Here is a 20,200-nt window from a genome sequence, read left to right as displayed (position 1 = left end):
TAAGGGTGTGTGCCCTCCACCACACTTCAACAGGGCAACTTTTGAATGGTTTGAAAAATAAAGGAAAATCATGGCCGTGCAGGGCAATTATGGGACAATGTAAGAAGAGATAGTCTGTCAACCGTGGGGTTGACATTTGGATCAAACAGTAACTCTACTTATTAAAACATTTTTTCCACACTTCACACCGTTAGGATGGCTACTATATCAAAACAATGGCAAGAGAAAACAACAAGTGCTGGGTAGGATGTAGAACAATTAATATCATTATGCACTCTTGGCAGAAATGTAAATGGTATAGCCGTTATAAAAAACAGTATGGCAAGTCCTCAAAAACTGAAAAAGACAATTATCATATGATCCAGAAATTCCACTTGAGTCCATAATCACAGGAACTGAAAGTAGAGACACAGAAAGGAATCCGTACACTCCTGTTGACAGCCACACTCTTCACAACAGATCAAAGGTGGAATCAACACAAGCGCGACACCAATGGATGAACGGGGAAGGAAAATGTGTATATACACAAAATGGAGTGTCACTCGACCTTAAAGAGGAAGGAAATTAGTACACCTGCTACACAAGACGGATGAACCTTGAAGGTTTTATGGTGAGATGAACAGCAGGCACGAAAGGACAGATACTGAGTAATTCCATCTGTAGGAGGTTCCTAAAGTAGTCGAATTCATGGAGACAGCAAGTAGAATGGCGGTTGCCAAGGGCTGGGGGAAGACGGGAATGAGGAATTATTGTTTAATGGGTATAAGAGTTTCAGTTTAGACAAAACTAAGAGCTGAAACTATGAAATGAAAAGAGTTCTGGAGACAGATGGTGGTGATGGTTGCACAACACTGTAAAGGTACCTAGTGCTACTGAACTATGCGTTTATAAACAGCAATGATAAATTGTATGCTCTCTGTATTTTACCACAAATAAAAGAAGGAAAACCTTTTTTTCCAATTGGTCTAAAATACATAGTGAGTTTGATTTGCATTAGTATGAAAAAAAGGGTCCAATTGTAACATTTACCATATATTTTAACTTGGATCCTTGGAAGTTATCCATTACAAAGTCAATAACAAAATGCATACATCTCGACATAAAGTAAAACCACAGTATAAAGTACAAATCTATTTCTAACATTGTAACAACTATTTACTTAGTATTTACTACTTGCAGAAAAATCCTAAAATACAATCATCATACTTGAATGGACCCTGGGACACAACCACATTTAGGTAATTCACAATAGAATGCTGTAATCCAGTGATTTTCAACTTGGGAGGCTATGAAAATACACAATTACTGATAGGGTAGTAGGGTAGGACCTACAAGTGATGGAGCCTACACAGATACTGTGGATGAGCCACCAATCTGGCTCTGAATTCTCTCAAGCCAAAACAGAAAGAGAAATACAATTATGCCCTTTTAATTGTCCACAAGGAAAAAAAGATTTATCAGTTCTTTAGGGAAAACAAACTCCCTCTTTGCTCTTAGCTCTAATTTCTTTTTTCAGGGTAATGTATATGGGATTAAGAGTATTCAAGGGCAAAATAATAATTTCATTAAAGCTAATTTTCATTTTGAGATGCCCCTCAGTAGAAATTGAGGGTGTAATTCCAATTTACAACTCAGCAAGGGCTATTTTTCAGAAAATCGAGAAAATATAAACCAGGCTGCATCATTCTGAGATTGTAATTTTAGGATAAAATATAGATTATCCAGAGGAATGGATGAATTCAGTATCTTCTAAAAATGTGAGCTCCAGGGGTGCCTGGGTGGCTCAGTCATTAAGCGTCTGCCTTTGGGCTCAGGTCATGATCCCAGGGTCCTGGGATCGAGCCCCGCATCAGGCTTTCTGCTAGGTGGGAAGCCTGCTTCTTCCTCTCCCACTCCCCCTGCTTGTGTTCCCTCTCTCACTGTGTCTCTGTCAAATAAATAAAATCTTAAAAAAAAATGTGACCTCCATCAAGTACATTTTTTTTTTTTAAGATTTTATTTATTTTTCAACAGAAGGGGGGGAGACAGCGAGAGAGGGAACACAAGCGGGGGGGGTGCGGCAGAGGGAGAGGGTGGGAGAAGCTTCCCACTGAGCAGGGAGCCCAACGTGGGGCTCAATCCCAGGACCCTGGGATCATGACCTGAGCTGAAGGCAGATGCTTAACAACTGAGCCACCCAGGCGCCCCCATCAAGTAAAATTTTCACAAAAAGACAGACAGCATTTCCTGCCGAGAGCCTGGAATACAGGTATTCTGTGCAAAATCTGAAGACATTGCAATATTCTTGGCCATCTGCTTATTTCTAAAGCTGGTATCCTTTTGTCAAATTGAGATATTAGCTAGTAGATGGCCACATCAGCTTTGAAACAAGGTGGACTATCTTCTCTAATGCATAGATTTTCCTAATTCAGGCTGTGTGTGATACAGTGGGGTTGTTCTTCATCCCTGACTGGATTTAGCTCTAAGGGTAGCTCCCACTTAGCTACATAAACTTGGGGAAGTAGCTGCCCCTCTCTCCAGGCCTTACTTTCCTCATCTGTAATACAAAGGTGAACAGATCAATTATGTCACCATTTCAAATTGCATTTTATAAAGGTGCCTTAGTGAAGAAGGAGGTGCTTTTACTTATATCTGTCTTATACACCTTATGTATCTACCCTAGGCCCCAGTGAAATCTTTGCTAGATGCTTTACAATCTAAGATCGATTCTAGGGACTCTGGGATTTTAAACAACTAATCCATAACAAAAACTACAATAACAAAAATAAATGAGAAAAATATTCAAAACCAAATAATTTCTACTCCAAGTAAGACATTTTACTACAGAGTTCAGAAACTTAATTTTTAATTAACAACAACAAAATCTCCTTTGTAGAAACATTATTGTAGATGAAGGGTGATTTCTCACACAAGCTCAGAAAGGCAGTATCCTTTGTATCTGTTATATCCCATATAGCAAATAATAACTAAGTAATGATGTCACTACAGGATAGTATCCAGCCACCAGGTAACAACATGTCCATGTCTCTAGTTCCCATCTACCAGAGGACAGGCACCTCCCCTGAATCTCAACCACTGAGCACAACTTGTATGCTTCCTCTCATTCCTAGAACACCCACTGCTTTCCATCAGGGTTTCTTTGATCCAGCCCCCCATGCCACAAACCACTTTCACTCCACTTCTCTGCCCCTGAATTGAACACAAAATCCTTTCAAGATATTTTTCTGAAAACAAAGCATGGGAAGACTGTCTCTTATCCTTATTCAAGTCTCACAGCAACTCCTGAAGTAGAGGGAAGGGGTCTGTATTAATAATTCTGTGTTACAGAGGAGGAATACAAGACCTTAGAATAAGCCACCCGGAGTCATACAGCAAGAGGGTCACTAATACTGGCGCCTGCGCCTCAGGAGTCCAAATAAGAGCAGGTCTATATTCTACCATCTATGCTTTCTTCTAGGCCTTGCCCATAGTGCCCTGACTTCATCGTCATCAACTGGATAGACTGCACGAGGACTAACAAAGATCATGCAGTAAATAAGGGTGAACCTTGGAGCATCTAAAGAAAATCAGATACAGGTTATCTGCTTTTTCCTCTTTGGTGCTGGAGCCAAGGCTATGAGAAGGAAAGAGCAAGATGGAATACACTGAACTGATCACAGAAAAATCCTCCAAGTATGGGGGGCAGCGGGTGGAAAATTGGAAAGACAGTTGAAAAAAGGGAGAAGGCAAGGGAATGATGATCATTCTTCCACGCAGACTGTCAAGAGGCAGAAAAGAAGTTGTGAGGGTGAAGGTGAGAAGCAAGTCGGGAAGGAAATAGAAATGCCGACCACTGAAAACAAGAAGAGTCAGGTAAGAGAAAAATAAAATTTCAAGTAGTTAAAACCTTGGCAAAAGCTTTACATGTTTTTAGTATTAGAAGGGCAGTACTCTACATATGTTAGCAGTCCTCAGTCTGGAAAGCTGAAGTCTAAAAATCAAGTAATGGGTAAAGCTGGCAGGAATATATTCCCTAAATTACAAAATACTAGAATTATGAAACATACAACCTGAAATCTGGAAAAGACCAAAAATTCTGAACAAAACATCTACTTCCAAGAGACAGAGGATAATAAATGTATAGATACTAGGGAAAATAAACTCAAAGGTAACCATAATAATTAGTTTAAAAGAAAAAGATCCAACACCACAGCTAAAGAGAGTTCTCTGAAAATTAATCAATCAAAGCCTTAATGAGACTGATTTTAAGGAGAAATTTATTGGAAATATCCAAATAAATATTAGGAAAAAAATGGAAAACATTAGGAAAAAATATTTAATTACAGATCCAAAATAAGTTAAAAAGACAATAAAAAACAATACATTTTGAAACTTAAATGGAAAGGATAAATCCCTGGAACTAGATAACTTGTCATAATTGACCCAAAAAGAAATAGAAAACTAAAATAGTCCCATAACTATAAATATGTCTACTTAATAGTTTAAAAAAAAAATCTCAGAAAGATAATTTTATATAAGCTCTTCCAGGGAACAGCAAAAGAGAGAATACTCCCAAACTCATCTTATGAAGCCTGTATAACCTGGATAGTAAACCGTGATGAGGACAGAACAAAAAAAGAAATTACAAGCTATTCTCACTCATAAATGGATGCTAAAATCCAGATGAAACCAAATCGAGGAGAATGTTAAAGATAATATGTAATGACCAAATTAGGTTTATCCCAGGTACACAAAGAAGGCTTGTCATTAGAAAAAGTCTAAAAATATAATTTAAAAAAATATATAATTTGCCACCTTAAGAAAAACCTTATGATTCTCTTATTAAATGCAGAAAGAATGATAAAATCCCTTCCATGATTAAAAAAAAAACTCAACAATGTAAGAATGAAAAAGAACTTCATTAATCTGATAAATGATATTTACTAAATATCACTCTTAATAGTGAGTTGTTGGAAGTTAGAAGTGTGCTTTTTTTTCCAAAACCAAGGACGGATTCCCACCATCTCAGCTTCTATTTGGCATTATCCTGAAGGCCCTGGCCAGTACATTAGGAACATGAAAAATAAATGAGATGTAGGAATTGAAAGAAAGGAGCAAAACTGTAATTATTCATAGATTATAACTGTCTATAGAAACCACATCAGTCTACCTTCATTATTTCTACTTTCTTGCTTCCCATTTACTCTGCTACTCATTGCCATCTAGCTTCGTCCTATGTCATGCTTCCAGAACTTCCTTCATACAAGACCAATAATGAACACATTTCAGTTGTTACCTCAACTTCTTGACCCGATTGTCCCCAATGGCCTCCGCTGTTCTGGATTTTTCCTGCTTCTCTGGCTGCTGCTTCTCAGTGCTGTCCACTGGCTTCCTTTTCTCCCACTTGTCTTTTAATATCAGAATTCAATCCTTTGATTTCAAACTTTTTCAAGCTATAGGTCTCCTAGGTGATATCCTTTACTCAAGCTCCATGTTTATTCAGGTGACTTTCAAAACTAATAATCTGTACATTTTTGTTGGATGAATAAGGAGACCCTTACTTGGATGTCATCATGTCCAAAGGTGAACTCATCCTCCCCGTATTCCCTTTACTCCCCTCCTTCAGTCACCTTCCACCCACTGATTTATATACCATAAGTCTGGGGGTCATCTAGGACTCCACCTTCTCCTTCATTCCTCATATGCAACTATTATCAGCTCCTAGGTTATCTTTGAAGTCTCTCTCTGCTCTGTATCTTCCTTTCCTTTTTGTTAGCCAACAACTTGGTTCAGACTCTGATTATCCCTCTCTTGAATTCCTGCACCTGGTCACCCTGTTTTGAGGCCTTCCTCTAATCCTTCTTATAAGGAGCAAATATGATTAAATCTCTCCCCTGATTAAAATCTTTCAATGATTCTAACAGCCCAAGATAATATTCAAACTCTTTAGGCATATTTAATAAAATCTTTCAAGAAAACCCTTCTTCTATTCATCTAGCCTTGACCAGTTAGCAAGGTATCTGACAAGGTAAACACTCTGTAAAAACTTATTGAATTAAGGAAAAAATTTATATAACTGATATCAAATCAATGGTGGACCGTTATAAAAATGTATAGGGGTTATATCCTTACCACTCTCACATTAAAATGAGAGAAAAATTATATCTGCTATACCTCATTCAAAATTCATCAGACAATATAAATCAGGCACTGCACTCTCTAATAGGAATACAAGACAAATACAATTGCAGGCAGGTTACAGACTTCATACCACTGTTGATACAAAAACTTAGGAAAAGATCCTGGGTCATACCAAGCATGACAAAGTTAATAGCACACACACACACACACACACACACACACACATTCTCTCTCTCTCATCCTGCTGAAATAATTACCTTATGTATTTTTGTTCAAATACTTCATAAATTATCAAGATGAAAACCTGCTTCATGCTACATAAACTTCCTATTAAATAAATTTAAAAATATTAAAAACATTTAACTTATGTCCTTCCTGCTTCCAAAATTAATTTGCAGTATATTTCCTGACTACACATACAAACTAAAAGTTTAGGAATAATGTAGAATAATGTGGACCAAGTAAAAAAAAAAATCTAAATTTCTAATTTTTAAAGGAATAAAAAATTCTTATAATCCTCACAGAGCTTATAAACACAATTATATATTTGAATGTCAAGATACTAATAAATTTATAAAAGCTTTTTAAAGAATATAGATGGCAAATGTTATAAATTGTACACAAACCTTAGAGCATGCTATTGCATAATTATTTTATTATTTTACATACAGTATTCTAAACGTGCTTGACTTTATTTATATACTACCCTGGCAGTACACGCATGTGCTTTTAATATGGAAAATCTAATGAACTTTTTAATTTTCCCTCATTCTGCAAGGTGTACAACTGAGGGTACAGAAATTATGTGGGTCACTTTCACCCTCAATGAAATTCCCTAAAATTAACCTTTAAAAATGTTCTAAAGAGGGGAGACTAGAGTCCTGCAATCATATTCACAGTGACACAAATTCCTTTAAGATCCCAGTCTAGTAAAAGTAGTACTGGGACAAAGGCTGATATACCTCTCTGGCCGTCATGTTCAGATTAAATGTCTTAAAAAAAAAAAAAAAGATTAAATATCTAAATCAAAACCCAGCTGACGTACCAAAGTCATCAGCTTCACGGCTGAAATCAAACATTACCTGGACCGGAGATTAACTTCGGTGTGCCCTCAAACTGAAAAGAAAATTTACACTTAGATACCCATATTCTAGCCTACACATTCCTCCACCAACACGCATTTCAAGCATTTTTCTCTTTTGAAAAAGATTCCTGCTAAGTTACCCTATGTCTTTAAAACAAAATGCCTTCATTCCATCTTTGAACCTAATTCAAGTTAAGAAACTTTTAATAGCTTTAATAACTCAAAAGCTGTACTAAGCTCCTCCCTGGTATCTTTTCCTTTCCTACTACCCTCCCTCCAAATCCAGAAAAAGCCAGCACAACAAAAAACACAAAACAACTAGCCACATGCTCTGAATGCTGGGGAACGTGATTCTCCACTGGTTTAGCCTACAAAGAAAGCCTATGAGTAATCAAAAATCCTTAATCAAAACAAAGTTAAAAGCTACCTCCCTCCCCACTCCCCAGCCCCAGTATAATTTCCCTTTCTCTCTTTAATCCACTCGTGCGTTTCCTTGGAATTTTAGCAGCCTCCGAACGGATGGTAAGTTCATCTCAATGTCAGCCAGGGCAGAGACATGCAAAAAATCACTAACTTGGAAGGTTATTTAGGACAATAATGTCTTTCACTGCCTTACTCCTCCCACTCCGGCCCCACTTGACCTACTACCAATATTTAGCTGGGAAAAAAAAAAAAAAATCTGTCCAGTCTTTCCCCCCAAGTGGCTCTTCCTGTGGGAACCCGACTCCAAGTACCAAGCCTGCAGGAAGACCCTGGCAGGGTCTCCCGGCATCACGCACCCCTCCCCACTCACCCGCAGCTGCACTCCACTCCGCACAAACACGTCCAACTATTCTTGGATCTACTCACATCCCTAGATCTGGTCTGGCCGCCCTCCCTGCTTCCTTCCCCCGGGGTGTCCTCTGCCGTCCCTCCTGAGGCTGACCTCGCAAAGCCCCCAGTGGGCACACATAGACTCACCCACCTGGGCCGGATCTGGGGCTCTCCGCCGGCGCGCTCCGCCCTGCGCTCCTCAGCCAGCTCCAGCTCCAGCACAAATGCGCTCGGCCTGTTCCTCCGCCTCCCCTCCAGCCCAGCCCGGAGGCGCGACCCAGGGCGGCACCGCAAGGTCTCCCTAAGTCACCTTTCCTCCGCCCGCCCACGGCTTCAGCGAGGTCAAGGAGAGGCCCGGCCCGCCCGCCCACGGCCCAGGACTCCTGCGCCGGCCCTCGGGCCACCAGAGGTCCGTGCAGCGCCTCTTGGCCGCAGAGCCAGAGCCACCCTCCTCCAGGGCTCGCCCGGGAGAGTGCGAGCAGCGCGGCGAATGGCCTGCAGCAGGCGGCTCCGCGCGGCCGCTGTCGTCGTCCAGTCCCTCCTCCCCCGGCCCCCCTCCCGCGGGGCCCGCTCCTCGGAGGCGCAGGTGGGGACCTGCCCGGGACCACGACAGCCTGCACACAGACCCTCCAAACGAGCGATCGGACTGCTGGCCCGCAATTCTCGGGAAGGAAGTAAGGAAACTGCTACTCGTGCTCTGCGTGCATCCCGCGGAGGCTCCTGCGAGGTCCTAGAGCGGGCTGTGTGCTCAAGCCCTCTCCTGGCGACGCCTGCCCTGACAACTTCTAAATGGCCAGCCCACTCCCAGGGAAAAGTAGAGGAATCCTCTTTGGACTCTTGCGCCTCAAAGGTAACTGACCCTTACTCAGGATTACACTGAACAGTGGAGGTTTCCAATTCCACAACAAAGACTGAACTAGACTTCATGTATTTATTTTTTATGCACTTTCTAAGCTACCATTTGAGCAATGAAGAAAAGAATGGTATTAATCCTACTACTGTGAAACCCACTTATACGGAATAGATGGTTTCTTATTCCAGCCAGGCTTGAAGGGTACATGAAGATTCAAAGGACAGCAAAACCCACCTCCTAAATACTACACTTAAGTGGGATGTTCAGGCTATTGAAATTTCTGGTTAACTATGAGGTTCTGGTGGGAGTGGAGTACACATAACTTTTTGTTCCAACAGTTTTAAACAGTATAAACCTGTCCTCAAACTTTAGGGAGCAGAGTAATACTGAATCAAACTGAGTATTTCTTTGACAAGATCCTAGGGTACTTTAAGTTCACTGTTCAACAGCGGTGGTTCTAACTGTGCTACAGATTAAATCATGTAAAAGAGGATACAACAGTATGCTAGAAAATTTGGAATTAATGTCAGTGAGGTTTCATGGTGTCTTTGAAAAGTCAGTTTGCTTCCCCCCCCCATTCTAAACTGATAACTAAGTGGTATTGTAAAAAGTCACATTTGGCACTAAAAGCAGCTGCTACAGAATCTTCCTCCTGGGTTCTAAAAATTAGAGAATGAATTCAGTTTACAATAGTAGTACTAGGCAGCAAAAACAACAAAACGTTTTAGAAGGGCAATTTACAGAGCACCTAAACTGTGCTAGGCACTGTATCAAGGAACTTCACATAAAATAACTCATCTGTATTCTCTTCAGATTTGGAAATGGAATTCCCAAACATATATTAATTTGCTCAAGGTCAAGACAGCAGAAAGTAGATCCCGATTGGTCTGATCTTTGTATTCTTTCCTTTGTACATTCATTATGCATTCAGTCAGATATTAACTGTCTATTCCAGGTCAAGTACTATACTAGACACAGATCCTACAGAAATAACTACGATATAGTTGCTTACTTAAGGGGCTCTTTAGTAAATATATAATCAGACAAGTAAATATATAATGATACAATGTGGTAAGTGCTACAGTGGCAAAGATTCCTAGAATAGGAGGGATTTCTAAACCAGTTCTGAAGGGTGGAACCTGGGATGAAGAAATGGTGGCAGTCATCTGACAGAGCAATCCTGAGAGCTCTATCCTCATAGAGTGGCAGTGGGGGATCTGAGTGTTGGGTGGGAGGAGAGGGAAGACAGGGAGACAGACAGCTGAGAGACAGGAAGGAAAAACGACAGAACTTGATAAGCGTGGGGGAATAAGGAAGAAGGACGAACTGAGGACAGCTCCCATGATCTTGGCTTGGGTTCCTGGATAGGCAGTAATTCTGTCTCTGAGTTGAATGGATAATTTAGCGTTAGACACACTGGTTTTGAAATGCCTATGATATAATCATATCTAAATGTTTAAAAGGCAGCTGGATATACTGGTTTATAGCTCAGGAGAGATCTAAGGTGGAGATATCAGAGTCATCATGGATTTCTGTTTGAAGGAGTGGCTAAGATCATCCAAGGAGAATGCTGAGTGAGAAGGCCACCCACAGAAAACAGGGACATTAACACTCAAGGCACAGGCAGAAGAGGAGATTCTTCAGAAGAAAACTGAGGAGGAGCTGCTCTAAAGGAAAGAGAAGCCAGAAGAGGTAAGCACCATGGAAATCACTGAGAAGAACTCCAAAAAGCAAGTAGTCATCAAACGCCAGATCCATCACAGGACGAGCAAGGTAATTTAAGGGTATCCTCTGATTTAGCAGTAAGGAGATTATTGGCAAGAATGGTTTCAGTGGGCTAGTTGAGGAATAAAGTAGAAACAGAAATTATCACATTTTCCAAAATAGAATTGGAAAGGAATGTAGGGAGACAGAAGCTGTAAGGGAGTAGAGGATTCAAAAGAAGAGAGGAGCTGTTTTTGAAGCAGAATGGAAGGAGACAGATGCCAACGAAAGGAAAGAAAAAAGAGACTGGGGGTTGGGAGTGGCAGGGAACTGGCAGCAAATACAGTCACTGCCAGGGTGCCTGGGCGGCTCAGTCGTTAAGCGTCTGCCTTCGGCTCAGGTCATGATCCCAGGGTCCTGGGATGGAGCCCCGCATCGGGCTCCCTGCTCAACGGGAAGCCTGCTTTTCCCTCTCCCACTCCCCCTGCTTGTGTTCCCTCTCTGTCAAATAAATAAATAAGATCTTAAAAAAAAAAAATACAGTCACTGCCTCCATGTTTAACAAAGAATTTTGCTCAGAGCAGAGGGAGAGGAGGAGACTGAAGAAATGACAGAGAGGTAAAGGCCCAAAAGGTATAAACATGAAGAAATGAAAGAGAATAGGAACACAAAATGACTAAAGGCCTTTGAACAGCCCAGGAAACTAATGAATATTAGAGACCTCGACTTTATAGAGCTGGAAGCTCACAGGAGGGCATGGTTTCTCTCCAAAGGTATCAGCATCTGGTCCAAAGTAGCGATACCTTTTGGTTGGTCCAATTTAAGGTCCAGATTTCTCCATTATACCACAAACTTAGCATCACTATCATCCCAATCATACTTTTGGGTTACAGTTCTTTAGCAGTCAGGAAATGTAACATAGAAGCATAAAATATTGTATGAGTGAGCTTACACTAATTTTAAGTAAGCAAGTTCCTACTTCAGAAAAACTGGTTTGATTAATATCAAAGGGAGCTCGATGATACACAGAACAAGAAGGGGACCAATGATGGCACTGTGTGACATTTTAGCCACTTCTGATACCACTCTCTGGTGAGGAAAACTACAGAAACAAAAATAATTCATAAAGCCAGTTTCTAGCCTTTTGAAAATTTTTTTTCTTTAAGTAGACTCTACACCTAACGTGAGGCTTGAACTCATGGCCCTGAGATTAAGAGCCTTGTGCTCTACCGACTGAGCCAGCCAGGTGCCCCACTAGCCTTTTGAATAGAACTCTCAAACAAGGTTAAAGACAAATTACGGCATTCACATCTCTCATGTCTCCCTATATTACCCTAAAAACACCTAATAAGTTTCCCTTTAGTAAATCAATCACAAGCTTTACAGCTTGCTTTATATACTACAGTTTTTTTTTTTAACAACACAGTGTTATTTACAAGTAAAATATGCCTACTTAATGCACCCCATTTATAGAGATCTATGGAAACCTTAAATATCTGGGTTATATCAGAGCATCCCCAAATAAGCAAAGAACACTCACATACCACAGAAATAGAAAGCCCCAAATCCAGGCACTAAGGCTTATGCTCTTTATAAACCCCTAAGTTTCTCATACAGAGCCAGCTTGCTCTTACTGGGGACATAATTTGACCAAGTTTGGTTATCTGGTTTTCTTTTTCATAAACAACATTAGAAAGAGTAAACAGAAGGGATCAGTATTCCACTACTACAGACAGGCACACAGCCGAGCTAAAAATCAAGAGAAAAAAATTTTAAACCCCATAAAGTGCAAAAGTGAATTCAAGGGCATTAGCAGGATTGGGCCATTTAGTCAAATTACAGAGTTCTATAAACATTATCCCCTGAAGGCATCTCTGTATTAAGACACAGAGTAATTATGAACATACAGAAAGGACAATCCTGAGGCCCCCAGAAAAAAAATTAAGTGCTAAAAATTTAGCATAAGATGTAAATGCATAACATTTAAAATAACTGTCATCAAAAAGATTAGAATAAAAACAGTTTTGCAGCCACAAGAGCTGGGATCACTTAGATCTACTGGATCCCCATTACATGCCAGGTAGTATACAAGGTGTTTTGCCAAGATGATCATACCTGCTTTTCAAAACACTCTTTTTTGGTTGATTGCCACTTTAAAAAAGTAATTGTATATGAAAACTGTGGCAAAGAGAGATTAAGGAGCAGAACATGGAATTAGACCCAGGTCTCTGTGAGTTCAAAGCTTATGATTGTTCTTTTAACAAAATTTCTAGATAACAGAAATACAATTTATGATTCCAGATAAATAAGGCATTACAATACCTAATTATTCTGTGATGACCTCAAGGACACTATTAAGTTCCTATGTTGTAGGTCTTAGCCATAAAAAAAAACTACCTTCAATGATGCCATTTATCTATTAAATATTTGGGGGCCCTTTTCATTGTCTATAATCCTATTTCTCAGAAGGAAATCCATAGAACCTCAGAGTTGCTATTTTATAGCATTACTGAAAAAGAATCTTAAAGATACTTTGCAAGTTTGAAGCAACAAATGCCATTTCCTAAATGAGTACTGTGTGCACCACACAGTATGTTAATACGCTCTATATACCTATTATTCATCTATATACATTTGACCCCCACACCTGACACTGAGGTGTTTATACATTTTCATTTTACAGAAACTTGCCCATGGTTGGTTGGGGAAAAGACTGAGATTTTAAAAAGGTCCATTAGACTTTCAGTCTTCAGTGCTTGTTAATGACTTACAGTATGGTCTCCTTTATTTGAAAGATGGAAATATCAAGGTTCAGAGAACTTAAGTAGCCCTTTGTTATTGAATAATAAATAAGGATGAAAAGAACACAATCATTCCACAATACTCAAATCTTCTTTAGATAATACCACCTCCTCCCCAAACGAGTTAAATCCAATGCTAAAGACACAGAAGCTCCAAAATACCATCAGAGAAAAGGGGTCACAAGTGTTAATTAGATAGCATCTTATAATAACTGTTGATTTTTACTCAGGGCTTACTATGTGTCAGGAACTATGCTAAGTATTTTGCTTATGTTATTTAATCCTCATGACAAATTTAAAAGTCTAATTAGTCTAAACTTGAGGCTAATATACTCTTGCACATCTGGATTTTCAGAGAGGTAATTACCTAGGCTACATTTTTAAGCAGTTTAAAAATTAGTATAGGTTGGCTTCTTAAGAAATTAAATTAAATCTAGAATTTACCTTGAAACTACACACCTCTAAAACAAAGACATTATTGATACATCCATCAGGTATCACATAAGAGACGTTAATGAGAATTAGTTTTATAATGTATTAAATATTACCTGAATTCCTTGACACCATAATTTGTTCATTTCAAAAATGTTGGACAATGCTATTTAGATTTAGATCACTAAATCATGCCTCATTTAAATAACCTAGAATATGAAATCACCAAAAATAGAAATGCTGAGATGGGAGGGGTTGTTTTCAAACAGTATTGGAAGAATTAACCATTTAAAATGTTTAATGAACAATTACGTTTTCCTGTGATAGTTAATAAAATCCTATTGAAAGACTTTCTGTAAATTTGTTTTAAATGATTTTCAGATCACTCACTTTTCTCCAAATTAAATATGGAATTTGTGGAGTACATAACAAAGCTGGCGTTTAAAAAATTCTTAAGTGAATTCACAAGGCTTCCGTTGTAATCACAATAAAATTTTAGATCTTTACATATGAGAGAAATATACAAAACCATTTTCATCTATCTTGTTTTATCAAAACCTAATATCTAATTAAAAGGTATAAATTGTAACAAGAATGAGAAATTTGGTGTCTTAATCTAAAAAGCTGAAGATTGAACATATATGTAGAAATTAACAAAATGGAAGAGAAAGCCTATAGCTGCTTGGCTTGCTTGCATTTAACATCATGAAAATGAGAAGGGGGAATAAATTAAAACAAGAAAAATCCTAGTCCAGGCAACCAAAACACATCTTTGCAACTTTTCAATCCTCAGAAAAAGAATTACTAATGGATAAACTTATCACTCTTATTAATATTTGGAATAGTGAATTGGAGAGAGCAGGGGTGAAGTGAGCTCAGTTCACATAGGTAAGTTTAATAGCGCTCTATTTTCTAAAGAAAAGTATTACATATTTTTCATATAAAACGTTTGGTTTCTACAATATTTTCACAACACTCTTGTTGAAATGCCACAAGAACTCTGAGTAGAACTTTAAACCATGGTTGATAAATACGGCTATACAAGTAAATTAAATTTGAACACAAATTACTTCAGAATCATCTTGCTTATGATTGAATGAAGGAGTTCTAAATTTTAGTGAAAATGAAGCTTTCATTTTCTTTATTAAGACTATTTTCTCCTACTTTTGGTCAAATTGAAAGCAGTGATTTATTGGACAATCCAGTATGTGAAACACAATTATTAAAAAATTCAACTCCAAACTACCTACCCTTTCTTGTTTAGTGAAGAGATTAAGGCAATCACTCAAGGCTACACAAGTTTCTCTAGAAGCTTCAGAGACAACTTCAACTTTCTGAAGAAATGATGGAAGCATGTCTATAAATAACAATAAACACAATTAGTGGGATTTTAAGACCACAAACATTTTTAAATTACTTTTTTTTCTTTTTAAGTAATCTCTACACCCACCATGGAGCTTGAACTCAGGACCCTGAGATTAAGAGTTGCATACTCTACCAACGGAGCCAGCCAGGCACCACAAACATTTTTATGTCTACTAACTTCATGTTTCCTTCCAGCTGGCTGCCTTAAAGTATATAGTATATTCCTTGAGCATCATTATTAGCACCTACTGTATGCAGGGTGCATAAGTTGGTACAGTAAAAGAAAAGATGAAGCCTTGTCCTAGAAAGGCCTTATATCCTGCAAGGAGAAGAGTCACAACTAAAAAAAATAATAATATAATAAAATGAAAATTTAAAAAAATTATAGGAATAAATAATGTAATGTTTAAGGAAAGCAGCTGATTAACATTTCCTTTCATGATATTCTATGCTAGATAAGTAATTTTATTCAAAAGCCAAGTGCTAAAAAGAGCTAAAAATAATACTGTAGTTGATATGAGGGCTAACCTATCTAAAGGTGGCATTAACACAACTTTCTTTAGTGTTTATTGGATAAATGTCTGGCATGGAATAGGTCTTTTCACTCTTACAAATGTGTCCCTCTGGGGTCCAGTATCTTTCAGAATATAAATTGAGAAGAAAAAAATGGTAATATCACCACCTTCCCCAGTTCCCTAAGGAAATTTTAATCCATTTACCCATTACAAAAAAAACAAAAACCCACAAGACCCAAAACAAAGATCAGAATGCTGACAAGAGAAAGCTGCAAAATGCACATAGATCATTTAAAAAAGAAGTAAAATGTCATATCCTGTCCAGATTCATGCTAGGGAAATGCTCTTAGTTCAAACAGTTTTGGACTTTGTGTTAATTATATATTAAGATCCTTTAAATGTGTCCCTTCAGTCAAAAATAATATTAAGAAAGCTTTTCATCTAAAAATAACTTAGGAGGCAAGAGACAAATATATACCACCCTCTGTCTTTTAAATAATCTCGATTCATTTAGAACAGGGTTCTTAAAACATGGTAAACAAGGTCAATAAGCAAAAGCAATCAAATCCAAATGCCAGCAATTTGCAATTATCAGGCATAAAACAGTGGTTCTCTTCAAGAAACAAACATTTTCATATGGAAGTGGAAAGGAAAATAAAATCTACCAAGAACACATAACGAATTATTTAGTCATTATTCCTAGGTGATAAAATTGTTACTATTGTTCTTCATTCTTTCCTTTAATTTTCTATGATTTCTAAAGAAATGTGATTTTAGCAAAGTCCTTTTCTTAGAAAAATTATTTCTCAAAACTCGTAAGGCAAAAGGGGGAAACAAAAGGAAAAGGTCAGAGTGAATGAAGGTATGAACAGCCTTTCATTAATATCTGGATATAAATACCAAATATAATTTTATATTTTTCTTTTTATGGAATACAGTTTCCCAGAGTTAGCTATTCTTAATAACACCCAAACAATTGAAAACTACTATATCCTAAAATAAATTTGATTTTACATACTTTATTTTTCATTTTGAATCTTTGATACACATTGTGAAGATTTATTCTTTACTTAGTTGCTAAACAGCAAAAAAGAATATCATATGCCAGATGCCACAAGACTTAAATAGCACCTCAACAGATGTCTCACACAGAGCTGTGGATTGAGTACGGTGAGGGGATGTACAAAAAAATCAGGCACAGCCTCTGCCTTCCATAAATGCTCTGGGTAATCTAGTAATTTTCCACTTTCATGGCACAAATGGTAAGATGGGAGCACAGTCATTCATGGATGTATTTCTTTTATTAAATATCATCACATGCTTAATCATCTATAATCTTGTATGTTTTAGATATTTAACACTTTATATACTTGTTGATTAGCATAAAACATTAAATGTCAAAATTAATTTGTATGAACTTCAAGATTTTAAATAAAACTGATTCTGTAACCTTTTAAAAAATACTCCATGAAATATATACGGACTTTTAGGAATCCATTGAGAATGTATCAAATTCTTTTGTCCAAAACAGAGTCAGAAGTTACCTAATTTCTCTGACAGTCTGGTGTTCAAGCAAGATTTTGAAATTCACACTAACTTGCACAGGAGGTCTGCATGAGAACTGATCCTCTAGTGCCAGGGCAGTGCTTCAGGGGCCAGGTGGCTCATAGTGGCATGCTTCGTAGATGATGTTTGCGTAGTTATAAAAAGAAGAAATCGCTAGGCTTCCCGAAAAGTTACCAACTGGAAATCACTCCAAATACTATCTTAGCCAATATTTAGAGACTGAGTTGTAATGAACAATGTAAAAAGGCTAGTATGTAAACTTATTTGGCCTATTATAAGAATCACTTAATTTTGTACTAAAAATATTTTTGAACTCAGGAAAGATGCTAGAAGATCTTATGCAAAATGCTTAACTTTAGAGACATATACAAAAAGTTCACAATCTGTCACTTTCATGATAACACTGTACAATTTTTAATTGCGTATGTTTTAAAAATATTGGGGAAATACTTATTTCTTGTTATGTTAGCAAACTAAACCTAATACAGAGGACCTCCATTGTTCTCCTAATATGTAAAAAGTCCATACTCATAAACTAACATTTAAGACACTCTAAACTGAATCGGTTTCAGCCAGACTGTTTTCCTGGAAATACTTGTTTTCCTAGAAATATTCTTTCACTTTATTGCCTCCAAACCTATGTTCAAGATGTTTCGTCTTCCCCGAATACTGGAAATAATAATTATTCATATTCAGAAGTTTCTCCACTTAAACCTTTTTTGTTCAAGGCCAAGTTCAAATGCCATCCTCTTCATGAAGCCTCTTTTTTGGAAGAAAAAACAGCAATGCATCTGATTATGTATATAAGAGACATGATCTAACCTGCATACAAAGAGGCATTTTAAAAACAGACTTTCATACCTAATTGGAATTATATAAATGCCTCAAGAAAATCCGTACTCTCCTCAGAAAAGGAGAGAAAGATATCCGCATATAAAAATCAACTGATCTTCTACAAACTTTTACATAAAACTGTAATTTGAAAAAAACTGAGAAGTCCCTATAGAATATAAATTTTTGTTGTTCAAATTAAGATGACTAGTGTGAACACAATCACCCACTAAACAAGCACTACTAAATCATTCTGTCTATATAGAATCTGCACTAGCTGCAATGGAAAATATAAAACAAAGTTCAAAACTGCGTGTGTTAAATGAGTTATAGCATGAGTTAAACGAAAAAAGGTATCAAGGATATTATAAGATGTAGACAGCAAACAAATTATGCACTTAAAAAATGTTAACTATTCAGAGAAAGGAATAACCATTATGGGATGGAGTAATGGAATATAGTCTGAGAATAGATAGGATTTGAGTTGGATCTTGAGGAACAATACTTTTATTGCTAAATATAATGTGCAATAAAGTAAACATACCTAAAATATTTATTATTATTTTCAGATAGTATAGAAACCATTAGTCCTGAGAAGATCATATCAGAACTGTGACCGAGGGGAACTCCAGAAAGGCGAGAGGCTCTGTCTGTATCTACCACTGACTGTGTGGCTGCCCCATGGCAGGTTCGGTGCTGACTTGTACAACCTATATACTAACTTGACAAAACAAATTTAGTACTTATTTCTGAGTTCAAAAGAAGTGAGTTATAAATTTACAAGGTAGATAAGTAGGTCATTCATTTCATTCACTCAAAACATATACAGCTGACCCATGACCAACATGGGAGTTGGGGCACTGACCCCCTTGCAGTTTAAAAACCCATATATAATCTTTGACTCCCCTGAAATTTAGCTACTAAGCACCTACTGTTGACTGGAAGCCTTACAATAACAAATATTCTAGAGAAAGCGTTAAGAAAATCATAAACAGAAATTACATTCACAGTACTGTGCTGTATTTACTAAAAAAAAAAAAAAAAAAATCCACATATAAGCGGACCCATCAGTTCAAACCCGTGTTGTTCAAGGATCAACTGTATATATGTCAAGTCCTATAGGCAGCATGCACTGTTAAGGTGCTGAAGACGATCGGCAAATAAAACAAATTCCTGCCTTGATGGAGTTTATATTCTAATAGGAGAGGCAGACTATCAACTACTATATATAGCAAGTTTGATAAGTGACAGAGGAAAAAAGCAAGGTAGGGGAATAACAAGTGTTGAGGGGAGTTGCAAGTTCGGACAGGATGACATATCAGTAAGTGTCCTGACAGGAAATGGCTGGCAAACTGAAAGGGCACCTGAACCACGTTTTAAAGAAAACGTCTTTAAAAAAGATGACACCCAAAGGGGATGGTAAGTGAACAGACTGGCATGCAGGACAGTAGCCACTGTGGAACGGAGAGGCAAAAAGAAAGGACAGTGTTGCTAAGGCCAGCAGGAGCTGGAGTCACAGGTGCGGGCTCTTCAGCCAGGGGCTATTACACCCCACGCAGCCAGCTGTAGGGAGGGAGGAAAATGCCTGACTGCTCTCACCCCCTCCACCAATCCCAATAGGGTCTCCCTTTCGCTGAGTCCAATGAGAAGTCTGAGGGCAAGGAAGCCCCAGTAACGCAGTGTGTAGTCTGTAGCCAGAAGGCTCTGTTTGAGTCAAGACCTGGGCAGGTGAGGACCTGAGTATCCTGGAGAAAAGACTTCCAGGTAGAGGGCCAGCACAGCCCAGGCTGAGGCAGGAGCATGCTCAGCCTCTCCGAGGGGCAGCCAGAAGGCCAGTGAAGCTGGAACACAAGCAAGCAGGGGTAACTAGGAGATGAGAAGAGAGAGGCCAAATAGGACTGGAAGAGTCTGTGGGTCATCAGAAGGACTCTGTTTTTCTTAGTGAGATAACACAATCTACCTGATGTTTTGAGCAAAGAACATTATACACTGGTGTTTTAGCAGGGTCCTTTGGGCAGGGACTGGAGGGTCAAGGGTAGAATCTGAGGGGCCAGTCAGGAGGCTGTTTCAACACTGTGTGAAAAACAATGATGGTTTGGGCCTCAGGGACAACAGT

The 20,200-nt window shown here is 38.2% G+C and overlaps 1 protein-coding gene across 13 annotated transcripts in view; it reads right to left on the bottom strand.

The window, feature by feature from the left end:
• OSBPL1A (oxysterol binding protein like 1A) overlaps positions 1-20,200 on the bottom strand; it is a 231,462-nt gene that overhangs the window by 102,443 nt on the left and 108,819 nt on the right. For 9 of the 13 annotated variants that reach the window (XM_025886552.2, XM_073898394.1, XM_073898392.1 and 6 more), the window contains one exon: positions 15,058-15,164. The exons of 1 other annotated variant lie outside the window; for it this stretch is intronic. In XM_025886552.2, coding sequence (XP_025742337.1) covers positions 15,058-15,164 — 107 coding nt within the window. Of the gene's footprint in view, positions 1-8,164; positions 8,649-15,057; positions 15,165-20,200 lie in introns of those variants that run through there. 3 more of the 13 variants (XM_025886560.2, XM_073898397.1, XM_025886561.2) reach the window with 2 other exon arrangements.

Source organism: Callorhinus ursinus, unplaced genomic scaffold (genome assembly GCF_003265705.2).
Source record: "Callorhinus ursinus isolate GAN/ISIS: 27379988/994484 unplaced genomic scaffold, GSC_fseal_2.0 scaffold11, whole genome shotgun sequence".
NCBI lineage: Eukaryota > Metazoa > Chordata > Mammalia > Carnivora > Otariidae > Callorhinus > Callorhinus ursinus.
The sequence above is the reverse complement of the archived record's forward strand: the minus strand, read 5'-3'. Positions and strand labels throughout refer to the sequence as shown.